This window comes from Chanos chanos, chromosome 6 (genome assembly GCF_902362185.1).
Source record: "Chanos chanos chromosome 6, fChaCha1.1, whole genome shotgun sequence".
NCBI lineage: Eukaryota > Metazoa > Chordata > Actinopteri > Gonorynchiformes > Chanidae > Chanos > Chanos chanos.
In genome coordinates, this window is record NC_044500.1 from 16,847,058 (window position 1) to 16,867,766 (window position 20,709).

At 42.3% G+C, this 20,709-nt stretch overlaps 1 protein-coding gene across 1 annotated transcript in view; it reads right to left on the reverse strand.

Annotated features, from left to right (window-relative positions):
- Positions 1 to 20,216, reverse strand: part of sgsm2 (small G protein signaling modulator 2) — a 36,006-nt gene extending 15,790 nt beyond the window's left edge. Inside the window, exons 1-3 of the mRNA XM_030777302.1 lie at positions 20,157 to 20,216; positions 14,672 to 14,747; positions 1 to 16 (exon numbers count right to left, since the gene is read on the reverse strand). The exon at positions 1 to 16 is cut by the window's left edge and continues 153 nt beyond it. Of these exons, the coding sequence (XP_030633162.1) occupies positions 1 to 16; positions 14,672 to 14,747; positions 20,157 to 20,216 (152 nt within the window). The remainder of the gene's footprint in view (positions 17 to 14,671; positions 14,748 to 20,156) is intronic.
- Between the last annotated feature and the right edge of the window lie 493 nt (positions 20,217 to 20,709).

Sequence of the window (20,709 nt, forward strand, 5' to 3'; positions counted from 1 at the left end):
CAAGCCTCGACGGTGCCTTAGGAGAGATAAAAGACAGAAACAGAGGGATGACGAGAATGAAGGCAAACAGAGGATGGAGGTAAAGAGAGCCGAAGGTGGGCAAAGAGACAGGGTGAAATAGTGAGAGTGCAAACGGAGAGAGAGAGAGAGAGAGAGAGAGAGAGAGAGACAGGGTGAAATAGTGAGAGTGCAAACGGAGAGAGAGAGAGAGAGACAGGGTGAAATAGTGAGAGTGCAAACGGAGAGAGAGAGAGAGAGAGAGAGAGACAGGGTGAAATAGTGAGAGTGCAAACGGAGAGAGAGAGAGAGAGAGTGAGACAGGGTGAAATAGTGAGAGTGCAATCGGAGCGAGAGAGAGAGACAGAGAGAGAGAGAGACAGGGTGAAATAGTGAGAGTGCAAACGGAGAGAGAGAGAGAGACAGGGTGAAATAGTGAGAGTGCAATCGGAGAGAGAGAGAGAGAGAGAGAGAGAGAGAGACAGGGTGAAATAGTGAGAGTGCAATCGGAGAGAGAGAGAGAGAGAGAGAGAGAGAGAGAGAGAGAGACAGGGTGAAATAGTGAGAGTGCAAACGGAGAGAGACAGGGTGAAAGAGTGAGAGTGCAAACGGAGAGAGAGAGAGAGAGAGAGAGAGAGAGACAGAAAGAAAGATGCTGAATGCTGAATAAAGTTTAAGTAATCAACATCTTATTATTTCCAACTGTTGCGTGAATTTATTAATCACAGCAACTCTTTCCCACGCAACAATCTTCATCTCAGCCCCCAGGCTGTCCCGAGGGAGCTTGCTTTTAATGAACTTAGCTGATCCAGGGGAATATCTTATTGTAAAAAAGTAATTGCTTCCTGGCTTGTTCCTCTTCGCGCTGGTGCGGAGACACAGTTGATGCTGGAGACATGACAAGCAAGAGGGGCCTCAGAAATGCAATTACCATTGGCAACGAGATTTTCTCTATGGTGCCAGAACACTGTTAAATATTTCAGCAGGAGAGATCAAGGGAACCAACCTGTTTACAGCAGCAGCAAACTCATCCGTTAAAAAAAAAAAAAAGGAACGCAACAAAACAAAAACCTTAAACTTTAAAACCAAACAATATTCAAATCTTTTATTATTGGTTTATAATTGTAAGCTATACGTGAGGCTTTTTCTGCCCTTCCTGACGGATACAAAGAAATAACTTCGCACCTGTCTTGAATGATAAACGGATGGAGATAAGACTAAAAAAATAATTACTGTCTGAGATGATAGGATAAAAACGATATTTACCATTAAAGACGATATAAAAATGATGGTTATGAAAGGCCAACTCGTGGATTTACATCTGCCTTGACAGCTGGCTTGACTCAGTATCTTGACTGCCATCTCTCAGCGTGATAAATGCTATCAATATCTCACCAGAACCAGAGCCAGCGCGACAACATAATCGACGGTGTTCGAGAGAGCAATCTGAGTTTTATGGCGGTAATAGTTCTTTTATTGCTGGTCTTGCACCACCGCAGCGACTCCTAAAATGCTCTCTTCATGTCCTTTTTTTTTGGGGGGGGGGGGGGGGTGGCTGGTCAACACAGCAGTGGGAATAACAGGTCGTGTCCCAAAACCTGAAAAAATGTTCCCTTTCCCCCTTATCCTTTGCTATTCCTATCTGGATCATAGATTTGAGTGGACTGGTCGAACGGATTGATCATGGATTTGAATGGCGAGGGAAAGCATTGATGTCATTGATCTCACTGGTATACATTACTGCGGTAGAGTGCTGGAACAAATCCAAATTTTCAGACGCTTCAAATGCAACCTAATTCTATGACAGGCACAGACGTCAAGTCACTCAGTGTACAAAAGTAACACTTAGCTCAGACTGGGATATGGCTGGTCCCTTAACAGAACTCTCCAGTCCCTTAACTCTCCATCTCTCTGTCCAATTTACACCTTTCTCTTAAGCATGACACACGTGCACTCCCCCTCTCTCTCTCTGTCTCTCTCTCTCCCTAACTCTCTCTCTCTCTCTCTCTCTCTCAGCCAGTTTAAATGACGTTTCCCCTCAAGCCAGAGTTTTAGAGTGTGACTCAGACAAATTGTCTCAGTTCTGACTTTCTGTTGAGATAGCCACAGCCCATCCAAAAGGAAGGGTGGAGCTGTCTCTACTGACGCTGTTAATGTGTTAATGCAAAAATGCGCTCAACAGTGGCGCTCTTTCAGGATTTCCCCTCCTGTGGATACAGGAGTGAAAAAATGGAAGGAAAGAGAGCGTAATAAAAAGGCAGGAAGTCAAGGCCTACTGTGTTGAATGGTCCCTTCGCTGTATTGAAACAAAAAGCAGAGCATTTTCATTTCATGTGTTTACATAACCTCTCTGTGCCTGGTGGTTTGTCAGTGTGCATCCATCCACCCACACACACACAGACACAGACACACACACTCACCCTTGATCATTTTCAGTCCCTCCCGTACAGACACACACACACACACACACACACACACACACACACACGCGCACGCGCACATACACGCACACACCAGTATTTTCTCCACTATAGAAGGATTTAAGTGTATTGAGTATTATAGATCTCAGACCAAGGTTTTGAAAAGTTGTGATTGCAGAATATGTAGTTTGAAAGCTATTAAAATGATTTTTTATCCACCATTGAGCCATTATGGAGATTCATCTTGATAAAACCTGATACTCAGTCAGTTTAATTCGGTATTAGAAAGTATATCTCACCCTGCATGGGTTTTACTGAATGGTTGATGATCAGCCGTATTAAGACTGACAAATTACAGCAATGAAGTTTCACGGGCGCTAAAGAAGAAATAATTCAGAACATACTAATGGCGCTCTAATGGTTGTGAGCTGTCAGGGTAGTTGTGAAACCTTAAAGACTTGAAGGGAAAAAAAAAAAATCCAACAACCTGTTCTTATGAAGGCAGGGAAAACGGGCAGACAATGTCTCTGCACTGCCTGCTGTTTCCAGAGCTTGTCTCCATAACGCTCGTTAGCAGATCTGATTAAGACAGAGGTGCAATTAGTGCAGGCCTCGTGCCACGGACAGACACGGCCCGATCTGACCACCCAGCTCTGTTTTTATTTACTTATTTACTTGTTTATTTTTAAGCGCCGATGCATTGATGTCGCCTTCTCCACACCCTCTGCATTTCATGTCGTACAGTGCATGCAGAGTGCTCACGCTGATCAATGGCTGTAATCAGCGTTTCTGATCGTGCCTGACAAGAGGTAGCTGTGCGTGAGTATGGGGGTGGGGGCGTCGCCGGCGGCTTGGTGCGTGTGTACTGAGGAGTAGGGTGTGTGTGGGGGGGGGGGGGGGGGGGGGTGGCACCTGTGACTGCGCAGCCAAGCTGTGAGTCACGGTAATTGACAATAATGAACTGCATTTCAGAGGGACTCGGCAACTGTGGATTGTGTGGGTGGGTGAAAGAGAGAGAGGGAGAGAGAGAGGGAGAGAGAGAAGGAGAGTAATGAGGAGGAGGAAGAAGAGGAGGATACTGTGAGGTGGAGAAGAGAGTTACAGAAGAAGATTCATCCTCTGAGATTAAGTGAGCAAGAGGGGAGAGAGAAAAGATAGACAGAAAAGGAAAAATCCACTCAAAAAGAAAAAAAAAATTCCGAGAAAAACCTAGAAATTCAGAAGTTCAGATGTTTGGAAAGGAAGATGGGAGGAAAATAGAAAATGCAGAGGTTTAGAAGACAAAAGAAAGAAGAAAGAAAGAAAGAAAGAAAGAAAGAAAGAAAGAAAGAAAGAAAGAAAAACACTCATCGCCCCCCCCCCAGCCCACTGTACAAAGGGTTTTCAGTTGGGTTTCAGTCTGCCTGTTTCTCCCCCTTTGTGGTTCAGATTGTGTTCAGGCGAAAAGAGCTGCCCTTTGGAACAGAGAAAAAGGTTCTCTCAGAGCTTTGAATATAAATGACATAAGCTTCAAGTTAAAATTCAACAGTGGGCTGCATTATGCAAAATGCAACTGATCTTCAACCACTTTTCTGAGGCAATGGAGGCTCGAAAGTTAGCAAGACATAGACAGTAAACAGAGGAAGTACAGTGTGACAAGTCAAAAAAAAGGATGACAAGTAAAAAAAAAAGAGAGCGAGAGAGAGAGAGAGGCACTATCATGATATTAATATCAGGGATTCTATATGGATGGTAAAATATAAAATTTCATATATTACTTCAAGTCACAGCCATGTGAGGGTTTTTTGGGTGGGGGGTGGGGGGGTTTGAGCCAGTTATTGGGTCTTGAAAAAAGACAGGCAGAACGCTGACACCTGTAGAAGTGTTGCAGCTATTTTAGCTCGGCGCGAGTGAAAATGAATTTAAACAGACTGCGAAGTCTAAAAATAGCAGCATAAGCATACTCATTAAGAGTGTTCTGAAAAGACAGGAAGTGTTAAAACGTTCCATTCCAATGTCGCCAAGGCTGACACATACCCAACACGAATGGTGGGCTATTTAAACCTTACACCTATCATCACACACACACACACACACACACACACACACCCTAACATATCCAAATCAATGAATGAAGAATACCTTCAACTTCTTAGCAACCAACACTGTCTCCCTCCAATGTTCGTGTGATTCAGTAACCCCTACCCCACTCCAAAACTAGAACTCTTCTCTGTTTGACTGACTGTCTGTCTGTCAGTCTTTCTCTCTCTCTCTCTCAAAACACTTTGCAATTTTAACAACTGTCTAAGTGCCTATGAAATATTATCTTTTCATATCAATCATTTGAATCAGATTTTAAAGAGGCTTAATCCCTCATTCAGCAGCTACATACATGCGTCCGGATGGAACGAACCCGACACTGCTGCAGTGAGTAGATGGATCGTGTCTTTCTGGGCAAATCTAAACCTGATAAACACTCATTGGGCTCATGTCACACGTATGACACACATTCTGTGCTCCATTAAACCTGTCCTCCGAGTCTTTGCCTCCAGACATCTGTGCTTTCTGCTCTAATGATCCAGGTGCCCGATCTCCGTACCTCTCATATTATTCCAGATCAGTGGCTCCAAACTAAGCAGAGCTGAACGGATCTGAATACAATCTAGCACAGCCATCACTCGAGAGTAACAAGGACTTACTGGATTTTATGTGTAAACAACACACATTGATAGTATGTGGCATTTGAATATAGCACATCAGCTACTGCAGATGAAAGTCTAAACGAAGACGGGCAATATCTGTATCACGGGAATTTCTGCTAATGTAAATAATGTAGTGTCAGTCCACAGAGAGGAGACTGTTTTTAAGGCCTCTCTGTCTTCTCTCTTTCTCTCTTTGTGTGTGTGTGTGTGTGTTCATTTCCCATGGCCTCTTAGGGCAGGCTTTCACATAAGGTGATTAAATATTGATTCTCTCTGACTGCCCATCAGACCTAACATCCCCCGTCAAAAAAAGAAAGAAAAAAAAAAGGCAAAGCAGTAAATGTAAGCTGCGGTTTTATCTCCTCTTGATGGTTTGAAGTCTCTTGTGTCTGAAACTGACAGTTAGAATGGAAATCAATCAGCTCGCGTCTCTCCCGCGGCCGTACCGAGAGAGGAGCTTCAGCCCATCCACAGCCACTTTGTCAGAGTCCTCACAGAACACACAGACAGCTCCAGGTTATTAAACGCTGAACTCAAGTTAAGTCAGGTCCACACCAACCGTGATTCCAAAAATTATGGGCAAAAAACTTTAGTTTGTCAGCATGGGGCAAAAGTTTAATTCATTAAACTCTGACAAATTCAAACTGAACCATAATGATAGCTAACAGGTTTTCGACTGCTCCGATGGGATAAAACATCTCCTTAATGACCAAAATCCTGCTGTACGTGCAAAATACAAAATGGCCCAATATTCATGTGAGGAATGGGCTACAAGGCTCTCAAAAATGACATGATTAATTATAAGATGAGAAAATAACAACCCCTGGGCTATCTCCTAATCCTTCTCAAAAGAAATAATAAATGAGATTTTTTTTTTTTTTAACGGTCTCTCTCACGCATCTCTACTCCCTATCTATTTCTCACACTACCCCTCTCTCTGCATTGGCTAAGCAGACGTTAAACACTTTAAAAGAAAGCTTTCCCATCTCTGCTCAATTTATTCTCAGTGATAATAATGATGGGGTTAAACGGAGGATGTGCAAAACTCCACTCGCCCCTAAATAAATAAATAAATAAATAAATAAATAAACAAATAAATAAGTGTTGCTTCATCCCACATCCTGGCCCTCCTTTGCCCAGCTCTAATTAAACAAACTGACATAGACCAAGCGCTACACAGGCTCCGAGCTTCCTGGAGTTCAGCAGCGGACAGGCAAATAAAGCAGAGGATTGAACTCTTAACTGTCGGTAGGTATATGAACAGCAGGATTCCTCCGCTGGCGAGAGCAAATAAAACACGTGGATTTACACAACTGGCGCGGAGGATGCTCACACCTCCAGCATCAGTGAAACCAATCAGCTTGGCGGCACACGTCGATGGTTAAAAGCACTGATGAGGCTACGAGTGCTGTTGAGACTATGGAGAGAGATGGAGGTGCATCGTAAAGTAACTGCATGGGTTTGATGAGATGCAACACGTGTGTGTGTGTGTGTGTGTGTGTGTGTGTGTGTGTGTGTGTGTGTGTGTGTGTGTGTGTGTGTGCGTATGTGTGTGTGTGCATGTGTGCATATGCAGATATACCTGTCACATACACAGATTGAGGGGATGACTAACAGTGTGGTAGCCAGCAGGAGAGGCCTGTCACTTAAAGCATAACTCCCTGATGTCAGCCAACTCAAGCATAGTACTATCACGACAGACACACACAAACACACACACACAAACATACACACACAAACATACACACACACACAAACACAGAAATACAGCTCTACTCTGATATGTGTTAGTAATAAAATTCAGCTCTATTCTGACATGTGTTAGTAATAAAGAACAGCTCCATTCTGGCATGTGTTAGTAATAAAAAACAGCTCCATTCTGGGATACTAGCTAAGGATCTGTGCCTTGTCATCACACAGAGACACCTCTCTCATCAGGCTGATGAAATTCTCCCAAGAGCTAGTGCAACAGAGAGAGACAAAGAGAGAGAGAGAGAGAGAGAGAGAGAGAGAGGAACCTATTCCAAATACTAAACCACTAAGGTCATTTGTCAGTATGATTTCAAGGGCCTGCTCCCCTGCAGACAGAATCGGGGGGACAAGAGAAACAGTGAGGAGTCCCTGTTGCCTGTCCCTGCACTATCTGGGCTGATCCTATTGATTGTGTGTATGCGACTGATGTTATTTAGGAGTGTAGCATTAGTGTCATGCCGCTGAGGCTCAGACACAGACCACGGTGACATCACAGGAGACTTGTGTGTCTGGGAAGTCACATGGCCTTTTGATCTGCCCATTTTGTACTGAGACAACAGAAAAAAAAAGGATCCCAGTATGAGCTCTGTGATCTCTACCAGCCAAAGCTGCCTCTACTGTCATCTTCCTCACGACACAGCACAGTGTCTCCACAAATAAACCTCAGCCAAACCACCAACAGCGGGCTGTTATATAATAGTATGTTTATATGTGTGTGTGTGTGTGTGTGTGTGTTTGTGTTTGCTTTGGCTATTACACAATGTCTGCACAAGGGCTGTGTGTGTGGGTTCGTGTGTGTTGTCACGGAGATCAGTGCCAGCAGCCGGTGGAATACCTAACGCTTTTGCGGTAAATCCCCGAACTTTCTGAACTTGTCTCATGAACTTAAGGCCTACAACCGTGCACAGGCACAAGAAAATTGCTGTCAAAACGATAGCCAACGTGACTATGATTAGGAGACACCTCCGCTCTGCTCTCCATGAGACACTGTCTTACAGAATCCCACTGACTTTTCTAAGTTTGTGGTCTCATCTTCTCCTTCCCATTACAGTTCTGTCTAGTTACACTCGAGGAAACTCTTTGTTTTGTCTGTGGCATGACCACCATTCAGGGCACTATGCTTATCAGTTCTACTTTATCAAGCCTGCGTAATACTGGGCAACCCATAGACTAGAGGATGCATTTTATGAACTTTAAATGTCTGCCTTGACTGTGATGGTATTTGTGATGGATGCTATAGATGATTTGGATTATCGTTGTTTATGTTTATTTGACCTGCTTTTAATGTGTCTATACGTTCTGTGCTGTACCACAAATTGCCAATCGGAGGACATTCCAGTTTTCTAAGTCTAATTCGAAGGCGAAGTGAAAGTTACCAAAACCAGACAGACTTGATAAAAACCTGTTTGATATCAATCTAAAACTGAAGAAGCACAATTTGTTTACTGACAGTTCAATGGGACCAAAATTTCAGCAGAAGGCACCATGGCAGGCTCTTGAGAAATATATGAATTACTGAGATTTCTCATTATCTTTTCAAAGAATGTCGTCAGGAAGTGCTTGTATAGGCCCATTTGTGAGACAAACGCCTGCGTTGCTACCCAATCACAGTCCCACACTGACGGCTTTGCCGCTCTACATCGCAATCTGTTCGGAGCTCCATTTAAAACCAGTTTCAATAAAGGCTAATCCACAGTCTGCACAGGTTCTGTTCTACAATGAGCACAAGCGGAGGGACACTGGGTAAACAAATGACTCATGTCTCCATTCATTCACTCATTAATGCATAATTAGTCCACAGTGTTGCAGGTGTTTGAGAGGAAAAACTAGAAAGTTCTGCCTTAGCTCTTTCAAATACTATGAGTGATTTTCAGACTGACAATCTGGGACAAACACCCCCCCCCCCCCCCCCCCAAAAAAAAGAAACAAAAACATAAATGTGCTTAGTGAGGGCCACGGTTGGCGTGGAGATAAGCGTGTGAGCGTCCTCGTCTGTTTTTCTTTCCTTGTTTTCATTCCACAGAGCAGGAAGTACAGGAACTCGTCAGATGTTGCAAATCCACTATGTCCATCTCTCATCACGGAGGAGGGAAGGAAGGATGAGGAAGTGAATTAAATATGAACTCAGTCGGTAACAGTCATTAGTCCTTTAGCACTGGTGCTTTAAAGCCGGCACAGAGACACTGCACTGAGAAAGGAAGAGCCTTGACAACCATGTTTAGTGCTGAAAAACATGATGCTTGGGTATAAACACTGGTGGAGTGACGTGTGTGTGTGTAGCTGTATACTTATTTTTGAGGAGGGGGATTTTTCCATATTTCCACCTAAAAATAGCGAGAGGTACGTCTGTGTCCATCAATCTCAACTGAGCCAGGTCACATCCAATGAAATTGTGTTATTTTCCAGCTATTCCCTGTAGGCTTGATTTTGATTTGACCATGGAGAGCAATGACTTCACATTCATCCAATCATGAGTTGTATAAGGTGCTTGCTATTGTACGTATCGCAATGTGTTATTCTGCTTTTGTTCTGTCTCCTGCTGCACTCTACGCAGTCCCTAATCTCCCCGCTTCTAAGACTAGAGAGTAGTCCATAGTTGGCACTGACAGTTGGGTACGAATCAGTGATGAAACAAACAGATCAAAGCGTATTATTTGACTTTAGGAAAAAGCGCAAAGCCGGGTCTGACAAAGACAGTAACATCTAAATGTAAATGTAAAATGCAAATCTCTGTGATTGCACACATCCAACCCATCCAACACACACCGCTGGTGAACACACACACCAGACACAGGAGCAGTGGGCAGCATTCCTTGCGCCCGGGGGGGCATTGGGGTTAAGTGCCCGGCTTTCTAAGGTCTCGACCATGGCTGCCCAACAGTCAGGTGCAGAGCCTAACTCCATAGGACAGAATCAGCACCATCTACAGTGGCAACACCCAAGCAAAGCATGGATCCATTGTGTGGTTATGTTCTCCCCTCCACTAATTTTTGATGAGTTATCAACTTTTGCATTTGATACATGAATGAATTACAATACACTTATACATATATATATTTATAAATATATATATAAAAAACACACAAACATATATATATTATATATATATGTGTGTTTGCTTATATTATGTAGTCCCATACTGGCTCACAGTATATTTTATTAAGTTAATAATTCAGTTGTTTTTTTTCACTTAGATTTTGGTCTTTTATGGTGTGGGGATCTTTCAGAAGCTACAGTGTATCCACCTACCCAGACACCACTACACCACTCAGTATGGGATATAGCAACAGACTCAAATTTCACATCCATGCAGCAGAATGAATACAGTACAAAAAGAGGAATATATATATATTGGGTTAACGGAGAAAAATAAAACCATACAACACACGTCGTCTCTGTGCCTTGAGAGACCCTCTTCAGCTGAATGAGCCCTTCCCTCACAAATGTATATAATCATCAACTCATCAACCTGTGGGATTTGACTAATTAACGCATTAAACATTAATAAGATGTCCAAATGAGGGGGAAAAAAAAGCAGTGGAGTCCCTATACAAGCCAAACACTCTGTTGCGTTAAATATTAAAATAGTAATTGCAACCCACTCCCACCCATTCACCTTTGGCTTCGCCCACACTAAAGCTCCAGTTTGGATTACTGTCTAAAGATTCATGAGGATGCAATTTTCATTGATCCACTCGTGGGCTTCAAAACCCAGTGCTAGCTGACCTCAGGAACAACCCACAGCTTGTTAGCTTTGGAAACCCAACTCAACATATGATTTTATTAACAAACTTTGACAAAAAATAAATAAATAAATAAATAAATACAACTTTGCAAAACAATTTAAGTTTTAGTGTTAGCAAAAGAAGCTTTTTAAAAGACTATTTGCAATACACTGTTGCAGTGCACTATTAAGCAGCAATGTCTGGTATCTGAGCCACACTTGATATTTCTTTTATTAGTAAAGCGGGGGGGGGGGGGAGATCACAATACCAGCTCATATGCTTTTTGTACTAATGGTGTACACACACACACGCATGCACAAACACACGCGCACACACACACACACACACACACACACACACAAGTGCACTTCACTGGAAGGTTCTCAGATAGGCAGACACCGGTGCTCTATCACTACCCACGGCTATTATCCAGCATTCCCCTGACTAATGGCCCACGTCAGAGTGGAAACCGCTGTACAATGTGTGCTCAAAACCAGGGGACAGCACCATGATGTTAAGTCATCACGGCAGGTCACCTGGACACAAAGAGGAGAGTGAAGAGTACTCTGGAAGGTCAGTGGGGTGCTACATTTTGAGCTAGCCTTCCTCGTCCTTGGATAGCTGAACTTTCAGCCTCCAGGAGCCAAACTGAACAATGATAAATACAGCGCGGAGCTGCCGCTAGCTGTGACGTGAAGCGCTACCTGCACAGTGTCCACTACATAGAATTACTCTGGTCTAGCCTTAGCTACTCGACGAAAATCAACTCCCGTCTCATGCGCGTTGCTCTCCGTATTATCCAACGGATCTCACAAATGATTTGGGAGACAGTGAATAAGCTGTAATGCTAACAAATTAATAGGGTTGTAGTTCTGTGGTTTGCTCTTCTGTATATTTTCATATCCAATTCATAAACCAAAGAGAAAAAAAATCATTTAGGTGTAGTTATGGTTAAGTAGCCCTCTGTAGTTCCTAGAGCCATTTTTGTAGGGTTAAAATGGCACTGATGCTTATCATCCTAACACATCTCTCACTGAGGTGGTTACATGCAGGAGGCTGTGGTGGAAGGAAATGATCCCTAATAAAGGCAGACAGGTCTCTATTTCGGTCGCGCTGTCTGAATTTGGCTTCCCTCCCAAAGCAACCCTCGTACCCCCTCCACCAGCTCTCCTCGCGCGTGTGATCCTGATCACACCTTCTCTGTCACGACTCTCCCTCTCTCTCCCATGCACACTGTAAACACACATTTACATTACACCCACATTCCACTGTGCTCCACTTTCTCCCGTTTCAGCACAACATATATTCCAGTACAGAATGTGTTCAAACTGAAAGTGAGAGGGAGAGAGAGAGAGAGAGAGAGAGAGAGAGAGAGAGAGAGAGAGAGAGAGAGAGAGAGAAAAAGAAGAATCGCCGGAATTGAACATAAACAGATGGCAACAAAGCGTTCATATTTTACTGAGGAGTTCCAAATCAACCTATTTTCCTCAGAATCTGTACAACAAATAGCCAGTGCAACATGAATGACTTAGTCATTTATATTTACATTATATTATCATGTCAATTATATTATCATATCAATTATTGCTCATGAGGCATACATTCAGTATACTGTATGTCATGAGTGTGATCCTACTCACTGTAAACCATGAATGTGGAAATCTTTCATTTGAAATTTTTCACAGGCCACATGATCTCGTAAGATCTTGACTGGGACCAAACTGGGACAACTTCATCTTTTTTCATGACCACACCCAAACATTGCAAATCATTCTGTGGTTATTGTGATGGGAAATCCAGTAGTGTAAGATTTGGCAGAGAAGTAGAGGAGCAGAGAGGTAAACAGCCAAGCCGTTTTGGAAGCCCTTCATTAGCTCCAACACCAATGATCACACAGTCCATAGATAATTACAGAGAAAGCAAAGTCATCTGAGATTTATGAAGTTTGGAGACAACATTCCCAGCAAAGCAGCAAGAACAGAGAGAGAGGGAGAGAGAGAGAGAGAGAGCGAGAGAGAGAGAGAGAGAGAGAGAGCTGCTCCAAGGCTGCTCCAGCCTGTGTTGTAACGTTCACGCAATAAATGTCATCCAAAAACTCTCTCTCTCTCATCCTGAGCTAATTAAGCAGAGGGTTGAATGAAATGGTGTTCATTAAAGTGTCCTACCCAAGCCAAAATAAAACATGCCAAGTGCCGATGTAACAACAGTATTAATTCAAGTTCATTAACGGATGTTCCACAATTAAAAGGCATTAACTGAGCACCCTTAGGGAGTGGAGAAGAAAGGGGGGAGGGAGAAGGGTGAGTCAGAGAGGCTCAGCGTTGACATCACGGCTCGTTAGCACATGACCTTTCACCTTTCTGTGGGTATTTCTGTCTGGCAAAAGGCTTGAGTATTTTCTTTCTCTCTCTCTCTCTTTTTCTCTCTCTCTCTCTCTCTCTCTTTCTTTCCCTCTCTCGCTCTCTGTTGGGAATGACGCAACAGCGTCACTGTCTACCCTGTAGAACTTGAACAATCCTGGTCTTTCTCCACGCTGTGTATTATTACACAGTTTCTCAGCGGGTTCAGTCACAGTGTGTTTGGGTTTGCAGTGACATGCGTCAGTGTTTCCAAAAGTCTGATTTTGCCAGGGCCTGTAGCCAGGGAAGGCAGTAACTGTGCACCATGTTGGACAAAAACAGTCAGCTGTAAACCGAACAACGTATGAAGCCTCAACAATGATGATTTAAAGGTACAACGGTGTTCTATGAAAGAGTCAAGAGAAATTCAATGTTCAGATCTCTCTTTTTTTTTCTCATATTTACAATGTGGTTTTTATAGCACCATTTTTACCGCTTCACAGAAGCTGACAACATGAGGTTGGCATCATTAACTGTGGCAGAGCTCAAAACTCTTGTCTCTTGCCCAAGCCCTTGCAATATTAACCAGGCAGCGATCGCTTCTTGGACTAGCGTGTGAACACTCAACGCCGCATGTTGTGTTTACGGAACAACACTATTATTAGTCGACAAAAGAAAAACTTCAAACACATCATCAGCTGTCTTCACAAATAAATAACCCATGATTTCATTTCATTTAAAAATAGAACATTATCTTTGATGTAATCATCAGGGAAATCTTCCAGTATTTGATGGAAATTTTCCAACTATTTGATGTTGTTAACCCCTCTGCTGTCACTACCATATCAGTATACATGGCCTAAGGGTTGGATGGACCAATAATGCCCAGTTTAACTCTGGAGTGGCTGATGGCTTTTATCGTAGCAATACAGGCTGCTGGCAGAATGCCTTAAGTTTAGACTGAGTCACTTCACAGCTCTTCACAACTGACAATCAATCAAAGGGCTCCAGCAGATAGATTCATTGCACCCTTGACTAGACAGCACTGCCATTAGATTTACTTCAGTCCACGTTTTCCATGTCTTTCCACTCCCTTAATAAAGTGTGCAATGATATTTGTGTGGGTATGAGGTAATCACTGCTTTAAAACATGAAAATGAATGCGTGGAGGTCTAGGACTATTATAACAAAGACAGTACTGTCCTAATATTGTGGAGCAGTGAATTATAGAATGTGGTTATACAAATAGTATAGTTTGTGTGTGTGTGTGTGTGTGTGTGCGTGCGTGCGTGCGTGCGTGCGTGTGTGCGCGCTCGCGCGTGTCCGGAGGTGACTGACGTAATCTGGCCTTGCCTAGGCCTGCCTGCCTGCCAGCCTCCAACCACTGGAACAGAGTGTGTGAGTCACTGTCATCTGTACCGGACACATCAACCTTTTAACTGGCTGTCGTCCAAAGGACTGGCACCATGACGGTACACAGAGCCCGGCTGCTCCACTTCACCACTGACTTTTCTCTAATGAAGCCTCCCAAATTGGTTCTTACTGATTCCACTGCGATCATAAAGTCGGCTGCTGTGGAGGCGCACAGCACCGGTGACGTCAACAGATGTCCTTGGTAAGATCTGAAGTCCTAAATCATCATCTGAGATGTCCTCTCTATTGAGTTAGTTAGACTGACTTTTTGTGAATGGCCTTGTGTGATAAGGAGGGGGAGAAGAAAAAAGAAAAAAGGAGGAGCGGTTGTAGGATTTACTCACTACAAAGAGCGATGATGTGGCTGCTGTCCTCATGCACAAACTTCTTTGTCACGGCCTCCTCCATAATCTGCTTCACCTGCACAGAGGAGAAAAAATAGTCAGGGCCAAAAAACAACTTGATGAACAGAGCCCACCAGTCTTGCGGTGTGTTAGACGCGCAAACTCAATTCCGACAATGATGTTTCCGCTAATTAATAATGTCAAAGTGAGTCCTTTTTAACGCTTTTAATCAGACGTTATTCAATTGATAAGTTTCATCGGTAGAGCAAGGAATTGTGTTTGAATGAGACTGTTGTTGCTGTCTGTTTCATTTGCTGGTGGTAAGATTAATCACAGAGCTCCTAATTAATCGCAACCCTTTCTGGCACTCCTATCTTTCTTTGTGTAATTGAAGAACAGGGGCAAAGTAATTGCAGCTTTGTGAGCTTGCTTTTTTATTTTTTATTTTTTTTTTTTTTTTTTTGGGGGGGAAACCATCAGAACTGTACGTACAAGCTCGCTGTCTAAGCTCTGACACATGTGTGCTGGACAACTGGAAAAAAAAAAAAGTTTTCTTCAACAACTACCCCAGCTGAAGTCTAACGCTGATGAAACAAAAGCATCACCAAGCAACACCACACAGAACGGAAATCGTTTTTGTTTTTTTTTTCTCAGAGTAGCGAGATAATTTATGAATTACATCACCACTGGGCTTCATTTAACTGTTCACTTCCAGGCATTTGAAGTATATGAAGCAAGTAATTACATGCAATTATCTGTGTGTAATGATTGGGGGCTAGGATCCGTTTGTGGAGAGTTCATTATGAAATATATCGGACGGGGCCAAAACACAATCCAAGAGGGAAGTCTGTTGGAGTCCACAATGAACGGAAAATACAACACAGAACGAATACCAAAATCCAAACTGCAAGACTAAAATCAGTAACTGAACAGACCAGGTCATAGCCATACACAGAATAAAGATGAATAGGAGAACAGGAAACAACGGCTTGACAATTCATGGAAAAAAACAGACAGAGGGTCCTAGTGATATAGAGCAAGGTAATCAGTTAATTAGCGGCAGGTGAGGTTAATAATGAGAAAAGCGTGAGCAGACTAGGAAAGACTGAAGAGTGAGTTGACTGGGAAAAGGCGTGACACTGGCAGGGTAAGAAATGCCAGCGCTTGGTGTACTTTTTTGGATTACGTACAGATCTGGTAAACTGTCTGTGTTATGACTTGAGTGATACAAAACCACATCAAAGCATCTTGTGCCCTTGTGTTTGACTGAAAACTGAAAAAAGAGACATTCCGACGCTAGGTTCAAAGACTCCAAAAACTCTCTGACCATCTGTGACCAAGAAGAGCAAAATCCAAGTATGAATGTTTAATGTGCCCATAAGGATGAACACAGAAGTGCTCATGGTTTGACTGAGCAGAATATAATGCTATTAAATCACGTTTTCCAGCTGAGTTGACAGCAGGAACAGTGGACCCACTAATGAAGCCATTATTCATAGATTATAACTGCTGAAAGATAATGGGTCCATCATTAGCATGTCAAGACTGCCTATACGCTGAATGGCTTTGGTGTCGAGATATCAACACAGTCCAGATGCTCCACTTCAAACAGAAATCACCACAGCACTGACAGCCTTAGTGTACAAAGCCTTTACCCGAGTCAAGATGTCATGCAAACTGCGAATCAAAAGTGGAACTGTAGGCAAATATATCTGAACCTTGATATAGTTGAACAAGATTGAACATGAGCTGGCATATTCAGCCATACTACTTTAAATAAATCAAATGTTAGAAGAATTAAAATAATACGCAATGAGAAGGGAAGACAGAAACGCCCTGTATGCGCCGGGTCTACATTAATAGAGGATGAAATTATTGTATGATTCCGCACATTTTTTTTTTTTTTTTGATGCAAAATGTAACTGTGCGTTTGTCTCTGTCATCTCTCAGCATGAAACAAATCACACAGTGAAAAGCAAGTCAAGAAAGCCTCAAATCCAAAGTGTATTTTAAAGAAATCGTTAAAGTAGCGATGAGAGTAGGAGAAGGACATGAGGGGTTTGGCCGAGACGCCTGACTAGCCCTGCTGCCTGCAGCTGTATTAATCCTCAATTGATGCAATTTAACTTCTTAGGTAGCTGCTGATGCTTTCAGTTGCTAAGCAACGAGAAGGTGGCTGACTGCAACTTAAAGTGACAGGGACCCCTAATTTAACACAAAGAGCATTAAAGAGCACAAAACAGTGTTCCATTGACCACAATTCAATTCATTTCCTATACTTAACTCCAAAACATACGGAAAGCAGGCTACATGCGCATATTGGGTCAATGTTATTGATTTTCCATTGCTATGGACTCTCTCCACCTAAAATGATTTGATTTCACAGGAAGAAGATGCAAATTTGGTTGCTGTGAAACCAACAGCCTCCCCCATCTATTGTCTCGTGCATTCAGTTGTAAGGATTGTATTAGAAAGTGAGCCAAATTATGTTTCAAAGGAGTCACTAAATATGCAAACATTTCCAAAGAGACAATAAAGTGGTTCAAAATAAGGAAACACAGCAAAACTATCATTGGAAATCTCCAAATCCTCCTCTGTATATTTATCATCATTTTTCCCTAAGTGGGTGACAGGAAACTCATTCAAGAAAAAAAATGTAATATTTATTTTACATGTCTTCTTTGCGTTATATTTTAAATTTAAAAGATTGGTTATATTAGGTCAAATTTTGTGAAAACTACATTATGGTGAATTAGCATCCAGTATTCATGTGTGTGTGTGTGTGGGGGGGGGGGTGTTACAAGCACCATGTGGGACACGGATGACACACATTTGACGTACAACATCTCTTTAAAACTTTATTAACAGGAAACTGTATGACATTAACTATTAATTTCAACTGTTTTACATGAGTGACTCCAACCCAAAAGCAAATTCATTGGCCATGCACAACTCCATTTGCCAAAATAACCTACATACTACAATTTTCCATCTCATTAAAATCATGAGCTGATTTCTCAGACATAGACACAACCTAGTCCAGTGCTCTGAAAGCTGAAAGATTCTCAGTGAAAAGCAGTTTACAGTACAGGATTAGTCTCTGTCCTGATCCTGGAAACAACCCATGCATAATGTGTTTCTGTAATGAAGGCATCAGAATGTGGGTTATTCAGAAAAAAAATGACAATACATAATCTAACTAACTGAAATGAACATGAGCCAGACCTTCTGTGGAAGAGCTTGGCTCAAGATGCTAAACTTACCACATCGACAGAGTCTGGACAGCAGGGTGAGACATAGCTCAACACAGAAGGGAGGACCAATTCTCTACATCTATTTTCAGATCCTATTCATTCATATGTCATGTTTTTTTAATAAGAGCTCATTTTAACGTCTAAAGTACTGCAAATCTCCTGGGGGTTCACGAATGAATCACACTGACAGATTCTGCTTAGGTCTTTCGATACAAAGAGGCGTAAAAAATTCAAATTCAAATGTCAGAACAGTGTAAAATTCGAGAGATAATTTGACATTGACAGTACAGACACTTTTCATCCCTCTGTAGTCACAATTTTCTTACAGTAAATTTCAGTGTATATGTTTCCAAATAGCTATGTTATGAGTTGTGATGAGTGAGACACACTCAGCCAGTAGTTTGTTTCATGTTTCTCTGCTGATCAATACAGAGCATCTGGCATGTTGAAATTCAAGAAACATATCTAATCATTACTGCTCTGACAGTATCAACAATATCAAAAGAACTGCTTGCTTGTCAGGTTTTACCTATTTTGTAGAATGCAAGTTAGAAGAAAACGAAGATTATCGTCTGGCAAGACCAGTTCCACAATTCTGTAGGATAAGAAAGTGTATCAGTACTAACAGTGAGATTTAAGACACGAGGAGGTTAGTGATCTGTTCTAGAACAAGGGGACTGTTCACATGTGGCCAGTGCACTTACTCATACTCTCTTGCTCCAATGGATGCTTATCCCTGTGTCCCTGAAGCCAGCATAAATGGAGGGGTAAAACCCCCCTGGCAATATCCTTACCAAATCTGTTGGGCTCTACATCGTTCCTCACAGAACCAAAGGAGCTGAAAACAGACGGGATAAACCCCTGTCCCATGTCCTTTTGAACTTTGTGAATACGCCCCTAGAAAACTGCTTTACATAAGTATTTCTGATACAAGTGCATGCAAGCCATCAGAAAAACTGACTGAATTTTAGGTTAACATTCTCATGCACCTGATTTATGCTTCTTATTCCCTGACCATGAGAGAACTACACTGAATTAATTTTGTAAAATCATCCACTCTAACTGCAGCATTGACACGACTGTCACTAGGGAGCGTGTTCAGCTTTGATAGTCAGGGAGGGCATGGAGGGAGCACCTGAGGCTGGGCCCGCCTTGGTTCAACAAATCACGATAATGGCATACAGGAAAACGACCGAGCTTTATCTAACCCATGTAAGTCATTTGGGAACACTGTAAAATAAATATATAAATCGATGGATAAAAATAAGAAAAGCTCGTATTCAGCCCGACAAAGTACTATGAATAGCTCGGTATTTGTTGATAGGAATGAGGATAGCAAGTTTGTGTACGAATCGGTGAAGAAAGGAAGTAAGGCACGCAACATTGTTTAATATTCGCGGCCTCATATAATTACAAGCTAACAGTCGTGAGAGACCAAATAGAAAACGCGGGTGAAGCTGAAGCAGGTTTATCTCGCTACGATACCAACAGGTTAACCTCGATCAAAACACACACGGCGCGATTTCATCCAAGACCATAACAGTACTGATATCATCTGCCAGTGTAAATTAGGCTACTCATGATTCGCGAGCTACTGTCCGCACCAATGGAAACGTTGCACCATATTCTCTGCTTACATCACCGAAATGTATTCAGTGTGCAAACGTTTTATTTAAAAATAAACAGCCAAACAAAATCTTAGTGTTTCGGCAGGTAAATTGATGATCCAAAACATTTCACATCTAATCAACACTTATTTAAATGGTAAAATAGCTTTGCCCGCTGTCTATCGCTAATTCCATTAGACGTGAAATAATGACCTAATAACATCTGATCACTTTTGCCCACAGGGCTGTTCTCACACTGTCAAGCCTATCCAATGGATTTTTCATAAATAATTAGTCAAGAGAATTCCCCAAACCCTGTAGCTCCACAGGTACATTGGACTAGCTTCTTAATATGTTACAATGAGTTCAGAAAGGCAACTGAAACAATCAAAACTATGTAACCAAATAATCCCCACCAACCCCTTCTAACATAGAATAATACACTGATCACTTAGTATGGACAGACTAAATATTGTATCTTGGAGATTCGTTGGCTACTTGTGTAGCCTGACGCGTGAATGCAAGTACAGTGCATATCGTCTTCCTAATCTGAGTTCAGTGTGTTTATGCGCTCCCTAGTTTTAGAGCCAGTAACCTAATAGTAGTCCAAATAATCGCACTCACCTCTCGTTTCACATTCCATAGCAATTTTTCCTTAAATTCTTCATCTGTGGACGAAGCCATAGCCCCGACAGTGTGTTTCACCACCAGGGTGCAACATAGACTGGTTGAACACAACTAAGGGCTTGCCTGTCTTCCTCTTCTAGTATTTTTTATATTCTTCCTTCCTTTTCACATAAATGACTGTCTTGACAGCTGAGCTTTGACGCATCTAGGGGCAGCTTTAGCGCATCGTGAAGCCATCTTCAGTTCCTTCAGAATGACGCCATCACAGCTGGACCCGCCTCTTAACCATTGTTGATCAATGGGATAAATCACTTCACGCACCTTACGCCAAAAGCAGCTCAGCGCCTGACAGTGATTTATTTTTAGCTTCCCCTCTACATGAGAAAATTCCGTAGTTCATACTCATGGTCTTTCTAACTCGTAAATTAAGCCTAATACGCTGTGTAATAGGTTCTGTTAGCAACAGACCATAGATGTAACAAAGGGGGAAAAACCTAATAAATCCTGTACGAACTTTTGGACAATGTTCTTAGTGTGTCATCAAGATAGA